Below are 10,032 nucleotides of genomic sequence, written 5' to 3' on the forward strand. Positions count from 1 at the left end.
GGAGCATTGTGGAGCCTCCTCTTTTGCAGGGCCTCGGCCTCCAGCGTGTAAACTGGGCCAGATAGGAAAAACACTGAGAGAACCTTTTGTTAGCATCACTTCCCCCCCTTCTCTATTTTTTCCCTCTCATCTGATCTCCTCTCACCACCGAGCTCTCGTTTCATTCAACTCCCGGCTATGGCCAGCAGATGCAGGCTCAAGAGCGGAGCTCGGACCTGAGTGGAGGTAAGGTGGAGTCTTCTTCACCATCTTTACCGCAGCTTACCTGACATTTCACTTACTGATTTTCAAGGTCACCGCCGTTCCTCTGCCGGCTTACGCGTGCCTTGAGTTCTCACTATTCTGTGTCGGTGCGAGCGTTCACTATCCAGCATGTGATGCTTTCACATTCTGAAATGAGACATAAGTTGGTGTCCCTCGTGGGTGGCTATATGCTGTGATGTCAGCTAAAGACGTTAGAGCTTAAATGCCTGCTGAGCGGTGTCATGAAAACACAGCAACCCGTGTCATCTTAAGGAGAAGTGAACACAGCACTGCGTTCCAGGTGGTGCATTGAGGAAGGGGAGTGTTGGAGGGAACCATGAGGGAGTTGAGGAGGTAACTGATGTGTCCTTTCTCACACTCTCTGTAAGTAGGTGTGTGTGTGTGTGCATGCGTGCGTGCGTGTGTGTGTGCGTGCGTGCGTGCGTGTGGCCTATATGTTTTTCTGCATGACTCTTTTGCCCTCCAGCTTGTGTGTGTGCACGTGTGTGTGTCCTTAGTTTTGCCCTCTGGCGCAGTGTGTGTGTGCATCAGGTGGCTTCCATAGGACAGATTAATAATAGATCTGACCTGAGTTAGGGGAGAACCGAGAGTGTAAAGTTGAGGCTATATTTAAGATGCTGCAGAGTCAATCACGCAAACCGTCGTCCTGCTTCCTGTTGAAATATATTTGCATTTCTTGTAGCTGAGTGACGAAAGAATTCATTTCTTACACTCGTGTCCCTCGCTCACCTTTGAATTTATGCTCAGGAGGTTGCAGATTCAGTTCCCTAGGTCGCTAAGACACATTGGATGAGGAATGTGAAGAGGCAGAGTCACTGTTTCCCATTGGCAAATTCAAATCAAACACCCTGATCAAACCGTGGATGAACGGTGCAGCTGTTTTACAGTCATATGACTGCCAATGCATGACCAAGACATTCTAAAAACAGTCCATTGCTCTCAGAATGAACAAACAATGAAAAGCAGGTTGACTCAGTTCAGGCTTGAATGTTTTCAAGCAGAATTTGTATCCAAAAATAAACAATCGCAACAAAAACAGCAGATATGAACGACAAAACTTTGTTACATAACAGGACTGTCATGCGACTCACAACTCTCGCTTGTTGAGTTGTGTAGTTCGTTGTATAAGAGATTGATCTGAAGTAATCTATAATATCGTCCGACGTGATCCACCTGATTTATCTAATTTTCCTCGCAGTAAATTCCACCCACATCTAATCTTTATTCTAATTTTAAATCTTCCACTTTTTCTACTTTCTCTCATTATTATCTCACAACGAGAACAAAAAAAATAAAAAAATACAGATTCAGAGAAAATACCTGGGTGCATAGAAATTCTTATGGAATCAGTGACAATTGTAATACACTGAGCAACATTAAACAGATTTTCTGAGCATATAAATACATAAATAAATACAGTGAAATGTCAAAAAAATGTCCTAAAGCTGTTGCACTATGCTTGATTTACACAGTCACTCTGACAGCATGGCTTTGGGCCTGTTTACACCTTAACATGCGTTTCAAGTGATCAGATCACATGATGTGACGAGCCCTGACAAAAACCGTTTACTGATGACGTATTGCTGATTGTTTTTTGAGACTAAAGGTAGTTTGTTAGCTTTATGGCAGCGTCACTGATATGTCAGCTCGGGCCTCAGTGTTGTGTACTCTTAAGAAGAAATTTGAAAAAGGAATCTGTGTTTTCTTTGAAACTTTGCTTGGTAGTTTGTCGAGCCAGAATGGATGCTTTTGTCGGCCTGGTTTTGGCCGTGAGGCCTGATGTTTGACACCCCTGGTGTGACAGTGAAAAGAGGCAGTGGATGTGTGCGATGGAGGCAGATGTCCGTCCGTGTCGACTCCTAAAGAAAGCAGCATTCATTCCACGTGGAAGCTCAATAGAAGTTTTTAGTTCACAACAACAACAACAGTGGCTGGACTGTGAAGGATGAGCTTGACGAAGTGCACTTGAACGCAGCATGTGAGCCCCGCCCACAGGAAGCCTCGCGCAGCGGAGACTGGAACGTCACGCTGTGGAAGGAAACGAGAGGCGGGGCGTCTCCGCCCTGCGAAGGAAGAACAAAAAAATCTGGAAGAAGCTCCTCAGTAGGAGGAATGTAGTATAGTTTGGTTACCTTCACTACCAAGGAGCCTTAAGACGTTTCTCCGTGTTGTGACCTGCGATTTAAAGCCTCCCTATGAAAGACAAAACGAGCACTCTGACATGTAAGTAAGGCTGCTTATTCTCACGGACACGATCAATTAACTTAGACTGAAAAAAAAAAAAAAAAAAACACAACCTGTTCATACTAATCTGCAGGTTGCTCGTGGATTTTTCCCAAAATGTGTATTTCCTACGTGAAAGGAGGACGTTATAGGTCCTGGCCCAGTTTCTGTGTGAACTGGCAGACATACTCCATTCACACTTTAAGCCCGTGACCTGGATTTATAATGGTGATAAATGAACATGGCTCAGTGGTTGGAGGTTAATAGTGACTAAACTGCCAGAGAAACCTTGGGAACTGTCTTTTGTAACCTGTTGATCTCCGGTAGCTTTGGTGGCAGTTAAAATCCTCCCGACCTCACAAGGCTTGTTTTGGATTCTGCTGCTCTTCAATGAACTTGAAGCAATGGAAATAGTAATATTACAGATTTCCCCCACATTATAAAAACACAGGACTCATGCGGCAATTTATCGACTGTTTTGTGCTCTGCAATCGTTTTTCACAGACTATATTTCACAGACTTTTGTCAGTAAATGACAAAGTATCATTTTGGATTTACGGGTCTTTTATTCTCATTTTTACGCACGGCGATGTCTGTCCTTTCCAGAAGATCTTGGCCCTCCCAAAAAGATGATATCTTCTCACAAGCTCTCATTTGCACCGATGGCTTGTATGTAAACTTGAACCAGGTGCCTTATGTAACCGTGCCCGACTGTGACCGTGTGCGTAACAACTCGTCCTGCGCTCCTAACGTTGCGTAAAAGAAAAAGTGTAATTTCCCCTCCACATCAGTCCATGTTCAAGATTTATTTTTTATTTTTTTTGCAGTTTATTATCGGCCTGATCAGCCGGTCTCTTGTAGTCGCTTGAACTTGGTGCATTCAGGAGTTTCTCTCTGTACTTTTCCACTACCAGCGGCGTTTCTTGGCATCTGGCCTCCCTCGGCTCAGGCTCGCCCTCTTCTCTTTTGTGTATTCAGGGTTCCCTGCGTCACTCCCTGCCGTTTTAATTGAGGGGCAGCCAAAATGAGAAGCTGATAGTCTGAGTGAAGAGGCTATCAAATTATTTGTTCAGGGCCCAGTTACGATCTTCGAGGGGTCGGAGACGGAGACTGTGCGCACTGGGGCACCAATTATCACTGAGCTCGATGTTGCAGTTTCGGCTTCACATGGAGTCCCTCTGCACACTCCGAACTCCCGATACCAAAAGTGTGTCCATGTGTCCATAGAAACTTTCCATTGAATAAAAATGCAGCTCAGTGGACACGAGGCTTCTTTAGTTTCAGTTTGCATGGCGCAGAACCTGCAGTGCGATCTTTCCACTCGCATTGCACAAACATGTGCATATATTACAGGCTGTCCTGTTGTTTGATTTAGGTTTAAAAAAAAAAAAAAAAAGTGTTCCTAGTTTTTCCTCCAGTCCTGACGGAGGCACGCTTGAGGTGAGGCTGTGACGCACGGAGGGCGCAACGGCCTCTTATTGGCTGCGATCGGGATCAATCTCCCTCTCACGCTCTATTTGCCGTAACTTAATGTTTGCAGAGGATCCCGCCCACCAGGGGGGTGTGAGCGTACACCGGGCACCTCCTTCCTCCCCCTCGCCTCTTATAAAACAGCAGCCAAAAAACTAAGTAGTTGTATTTTGGCTTTCGAGAGCGGAGCAACAGCTGAACTCGACATGACAATCAAAACGGAAACGGGGACGCCTGTCCTCACTTACTCAAAGTCTCGAGGGATAGTGGCATTAATAACCGGTATGGAGCATACGTGTGTTTTCAACAGATGAGTGTTTTCTTTATTTCAGAATGTCTAATTTTTTTTCCCCCTCTTTTCTTTCACGTTTTGTTTTCCAGCTTTTATGAAACAAAGGAAGATGGGTCTGAACGACTTCATTCAGCGGCTCGCCACAAACTCCTACGCCTGCAAACAGTGAGTACCGTCTGACTAATGTTATTGTTCTGCAGTCACCGGGGGGATGAAACATTGAGAGAACGTCAGACTTTGTTAGCATCTCTGGAATGAACTTTTTTGTGACTCGCACATCAGCTGATTCATGCCACAGAAACTGAGGATGCATTCATGCTTCATGGCCGGTCTGAACGCAGTTTCTTTTTTTCTGCCTTGCAGTCCTGAAGTTCAGTCTATCCTGAACTTGAATCCCCCTCAGGATGCCGAGCTCATGAACACGAACCCTTCCCCTCCTGTGAGTATTACCTGATCTAAACAGCGTATTGTTTTGCCTCTTCCTTTGTTTATACCTTCTGCTTTGCACACATGCAGCCTGAACATCCATTTTGTTTGCACGTCTGCCACACGTATGTCTCTGACCTCGAATGTTTTTTTTTTTGTTTCCGTCCCGACAGCCCAGTCCATCCCAGCAGATAAACCTCGGCCCGTCGTCCAACCCTTCAGCCAAGCCCAGTGACTTTCACTTCCTCAAGGTGATCGGCAAAGGCAGCTTCGGGAAGGTCCTGCTTGCACGCCATCGCACAGATGACCAGTTCTACGCGGTCAAAGTCTTACAGAAGAAGGCAATTCTGAAAAAGAAGGAGGTAAGCGTTCCTCGAGACATGCCCGTCAGGCGAAAGCGACAGATAGAAGTTCACATACCGCGCCAGGTATGTCAGTGTCTGTAACCTCTGCTCTCCTCTTTTTGAAACAGGAGAAACACATCATGTCGGAGAGGAATGTGCTCCTAAAGAATGTCAAGCACCCGTTCCTGGTGGGCCTGCACTACTCCTTCCAAACGGCAGACAAACTGTACTTCATCCTGGACTACATCAATGGAGGAGAGGTGAGCTGCTGGCTGAACTGGATGAGAGAGATGAGAGAGGCCACAGGCTCCTCCGCCTGCACATGGAGTAGAAAAGAAGATGTTGGGCTATTTTAAGAAGGAGCTTTAGATGAATTATGTTAATGGGGAAAAGTTTGAGGAATGAAAAGGCAAGAAATTGATGCACCATAAAACCAGCAAAGTTTTTAAAGGAACTATATTGTGTCAGAGTCAGAAACAGAGATGAAGCAGAGACGGAGACAGACAGAGGGGATATCCTGTCATGAGAAGCAGAATAGAAGCTCTCTCTCTTTTTTTTTTTTCACCAAAGGAAATACCTGTCAGGAAATCATAGGGTGGGTTGACAGAGCAGGAGAAACTGTGGGCCAAAATTAGCGCAGCATTCAGACTCGCTGTGTGTCTAATCGAGCTAATTTCCGGTGATTGTTGGACGAGCAAAGACAAAGCTGATTAAATATGGACTCCGCCAGGAAGCAGGCGGCATTCACTCTCTGTCTCTCTTTCTCTTTTCTTCCCTTCCTTTTTCTACTCCATCCTGCTGCTGCCTCACTCCACCTTTGGCCCTTGTTTCATCCGTCTTTTCCCTTTCAAACTTTTCAGACTCTTGCCTTCCTGCCTCTTTGCGTCCACCCTTCTGCTTTCCTTTCTGTCTCTCTGTTTGTCTTTTTTCTGCCTGTTTTTTTTTCTTCTTTTACACATCTATCCGCTTACTACTATTAGACTCAGGATATACAGGGCAGGCAGTTCAGAACCTAATTTAAATGTGTCACATCAAACATAGCTGCGTCTTCACTCATTAAAGCAACATTTCCTCTCTTTTGTTTTCCAGTTGTTCTACCACTTGCAGAGAGAGCGTTGCTTCCTCGAACCCAGAGCCAGGTTCTACGCTGCGGAGATTGCCAGCGCACTGGGATACCTCCACTCGCTCAACATTGTCTACAGAGACCTGAAGCCAGAGAACATCCTGCTGGACTCGCAGGGACACATCATTCTCACAGATTTTGGCCTGTGTAAGGAAAACATCGAACCGAACGGGACCACGTCCACCTTCTGCGGTACGCCAGAGGTAAGGAGGAAACCTGCGGCGACACATGACCCGCCGACCTCGTGTTTCTCTTTTTTGCAATATTCAGCGATTGTGACTGACCACGTTCACTCTTCTTTCTGCAGTATTTGGCTCCTGAGGTGCTACACAAGCAACCGTATGACAGGACAGTGGACTGGTGGTGTTTAGGAGCTGTTCTTTATGAAATGCTGTATGGCCTGGTGAGTAGCAAAAAAATATTTTAAATTAGATCACAATTGTACCTCCTTCCCAAGAAAAGCTTTGTATTTCTCAGTCGCATACTTTTCTGTTAAGCTCAGTGGTTCACTAGAAGTATTACAGATCGACTTCCACCTCAGCAGTGTGTATGCATGGTTGCCAAGATGCTAATTGATTTTTTCCCCCCCTCTCCATCCCTCGCCAGCCTCCGTTCTACAGTCGCAACACGGCAGAGATGTACGACAACATCCTGAACAAGCCGCTGCAGCTGAAACCCAACATTTCCAACGCAGCCAGACATCTGCTGGAGGGTCTGCTGCAGAAAGACCGGACCAAGAGACTGGGCTGCGCCGACGACTTTGTAAGTGTCCGTTTGTGTTGTCGCCCGTTCGTTCGCTGTGAATTTTAAAATGTATAATTGAATTAATGGTGATGTTTGTCTTTTCAGATTGAAATAAAGAACCACATATTCTTCTCCCCGATCAACTGGGATGACCTCAACGCCAAGAAGATCACCCCTCCATTCAACCCCAACGTGGTAAATTACTTTTGGAATACTTTTATTCACAGTCAAGGTTTCCCATTGATCTAGTTGGATTTAAGAGCGGGGAACTCAAATCACCACACATCCAAAACATTTCCACTTGTTTCCAAATGTCAGTAAATGTGACCTAACCGTACCTTTCTCGCTGCAGACGGGACCCAACGACCTGCGGCACTTTGATCCAGAGTTCACAGACGAGCCGGTACCCAGCTCCATCGGCTGTTCCCCGGACAGCGCCCTCGTCACGGCCAGCATCAAAGAGGCGGCCGAGGCCTTCGTGGGCTTCTCTTATGCCCCGTCCATGGATTCCTACCTATAGGATTTAACACGGGACGCCCCCCAAGAGACTTGACATGAAATGTGCCATGTCCCACACGGACTTGCATCGTGACCCCCCAAACCCCCACCGCGCGTCCTCTCCGAACGACGGAGCCTCTCCAACCAAACCCTGCACCGGTTCTGCACCTACGACAACGATTAAACACGTGTACTTTGCCGTATCCTCTCCAACTCTTGAATGCGTTTAAAAGCAACCTGCTACAAGAGGATGTCCGCCACGATCAACCGACCAGTTGGGGTTGCAATGCTTCGTCTTACTCTGATCACCTTACTCTACCTAGATTCCCTCCCAGCCTTCAATAGTCCATCCGTTACTTGATAGTGGAGAACTTTTGCACATAGCTCAGGCAGCTTAAAAGCCCCCCCCACCCCCCCATCCTTCAAATAACAACTGACAAGCACACACATAATTCTCTGAAAGAGGAAGACTGGAAAGTCCTGCTCCGGCCCCGAGAGGGATTTCTGATTTCATTCCTGTAGCGAAACCTTTTTCCCTGGTGGGATTCCTTCTGCCGCCTGTCGGGACGTCGGGTCTGAACGAGCGGCACGGAGACGGCATTCGTTGTGGCGCTTTAGTTTCTTTCCGTTCATCTGGGCCTCTGAAAAGGGAGTCATACGATGCCGAATGTTACAGAGGGGGGGACGTTTTATTTCTCTCAACGGTGCCTTTATTTTCCTTTCTCTCCATTAGACCTCGCATCATTTGGGTTCGTCCGTGTCACTGACTTTTTTTTTTCTTGTGTGTTGTTTTTTTGTTGTTGTCCGTTTGTTTTTACGACACCAGAGAGAAACTATGTAGCACTAAATCAGTACACTTGACATTTTAACATGCGAGACGTACTCGGATGATGTTTTACACCTTCATTTGCACATAAAACAAAATTGCTGATAGAGAGATGAAAGTAGAGAGCACTGCTGCGAGAGAGAGAGTGTGAGAGGTGTGTTGAGAAGTGTTTCCATAGTTCCTGCTTGTCAGCTGCATCCCCCCCTCGAGCAGTCTTCCATTCTCCTCATCGTAACGTCACGGCGGTCCGCAGACGTGCCCTCCGCATTGACAACTGAACATTCCATTTTAATATTGCTGTACTGCAGTTTGACGGTATTTAAGTTTGTTTGTATATTTGAAGTCATGTGTACTAGTTTTAATGTATATTGAACAAAAACAAAGCAAACTAAAGGTATGCCTAAGTATGGATATGTAACAAGTCATGTTAAATGTTCTGTAAATTGTAAAATTGTTTAAGATTTATGTGACCATGTTTGGTTTGCAATAAAAGTTTAACTTTATTACAACTTAAGCTGGGTTTCTTTTTTTTTGGGGGGGGGGGGGGTTATTTGAGTGGGCATGTACATGGAAAGCTCCGTGGTTTAATGAAATGTGAAATATGCAGGAAAAGTTTCCATGATCTCATCTCATTGCTGTCGATGAATGTTTACTGCATTCCTCGGCAAAGAGCACATCAAAGCATTTTATAACAGTGCAGAGAACACAATTTAAAAAGTGAACCATTATAAGCTCCCTGATCTACTGACTAATGTCCCAGATTATCTTGCATCGCATGGACTTCACCCCCCTGCTGTGCGTCAGCGTCATTACACAATGAGTAGTATGAACAAGTGTGTCAAATATTTATTACAGCTCGATTGGGGGAAAGAAAAAAAAAAAAGCCTATTGATCCTGGAAAAGTACAAGAGATCATGATAGCAAACAGATCTTTTTTTTTTTTTTAACAACACTCACTCTAATAGCTAATTGATGTTCAACTAATGTTGCTCCAATGAGCTCAGTTTGGGAGGGGGGGGGGGCTCACTGAGGTTTACAACGGAGGAGGACTGTGAGGAAGACGCCCTGGTGGGGACAGTAAAGATGTTTAAAATGTTGTCCGGCCAACAGTTTGACAATGTTGGTGGGAGAAGTTACAGGAAGGAGCACCGACACAGGTTTTATTAACACATTTATACTGCAGTTGGAGGAAACCGCCACTAAAGCTGTACATTGTAAGGCAAAGTTAAAAATGTCACTCGCCGTCCCTACTTCAATAATATACTGATCTGCCTCTCTGTCTCCCTATGGAGGTGAAAGGACATTGTAACCTTTGGTGACCTTTATATTAATGGCACCCCCCCCCCCCCCCCCCCATTCCTCACCCTGGAGGAAAAATCCAAACCATTTGAAACACATTTTTCAGGAGATTTCACTTGAAAAAACATTCCACGCTTCTATTCAGAGCCTGCCTCCATAGAATTGTACAAATTGAAAAACTAATCCACGGACTTCAAGAGACTTTTCTACAAGTCCTGGAGCTTTAGTTCAGCCTGCATACAGAATTTAAGCCTCAGAAGATAATCAAGACAAGAATTAGGACTGAGAAACCTACAAGTCAATTCAAGCTACCAACATATTCAATTTAAAAACCACCACAGTCGACAATACTCGTGTATCACATTACTCTCTGTTTACCTCTCTATTCAACCAACTTCTTTAAAATGCAAATCAGATGAGGACACCTTGATTCACCTCATGTTTTTGTCTCAAACTCAATCAATTGTGGTCTGATATTTTCATTTTGTCTGTGATATCTCACCGAATCATAAGTAATACAATA

General features: G+C 45.2%; 1 protein-coding gene across 4 annotated transcripts in view; it reads left to right on the plus strand.

Moving 5' to 3' along the window:
• The window catches only part of sgk1 (serum/glucocorticoid regulated kinase 1), a gene marked incomplete at its 5' end in the record, with an annotated part of 30,592 nt that extends 21,878 nt beyond the window's left edge, over window positions 1-8,714 (plus strand). For 2 of the 4 annotated variants that reach the window (XM_080514410.1, XM_080514411.1), the window contains 9 exons: window positions 4,339-4,414; window positions 4,613-4,688; window positions 4,849-5,037; window positions 5,148-5,279; window positions 6,109-6,345; window positions 6,450-6,545; window positions 6,749-6,904; window positions 6,992-7,081; window positions 7,239-8,714. In XM_080514410.1, the coding sequence (XP_080370536.1) occupies window positions 4,339-4,414; window positions 4,613-4,688; window positions 4,849-5,037; window positions 5,148-5,279; window positions 6,109-6,345; window positions 6,450-6,545; window positions 6,749-6,904; window positions 6,992-7,081; window positions 7,239-7,406 (1,220 nt within the window). In that variant the 3' untranslated portion in view covers window positions 7,407-8,714. Of the gene's footprint in view, window positions 1-2,341; window positions 2,488-3,420; window positions 4,240-4,338; window positions 4,415-4,612; window positions 4,689-4,848; window positions 5,038-5,147; window positions 5,280-6,108; window positions 6,346-6,449; window positions 6,546-6,748; window positions 6,905-6,991; window positions 7,082-7,238 lie in introns of those variants that run through there. The other 2 variants (XM_080514413.1, XM_080514412.1) reach the window with 2 other exon arrangements.
• Window positions 8,715-10,032: the final 1,318 nt, after the last annotated feature.

The sequence above is a fragment of the Blennius ocellaris genome, assembly GCF_963422515.1.
Source record: "Blennius ocellaris genome assembly, chromosome: 18".
Lineage (NCBI taxonomy): Eukaryota > Metazoa > Chordata > Actinopteri > Blenniiformes > Blenniidae > Blennius > Blennius ocellaris.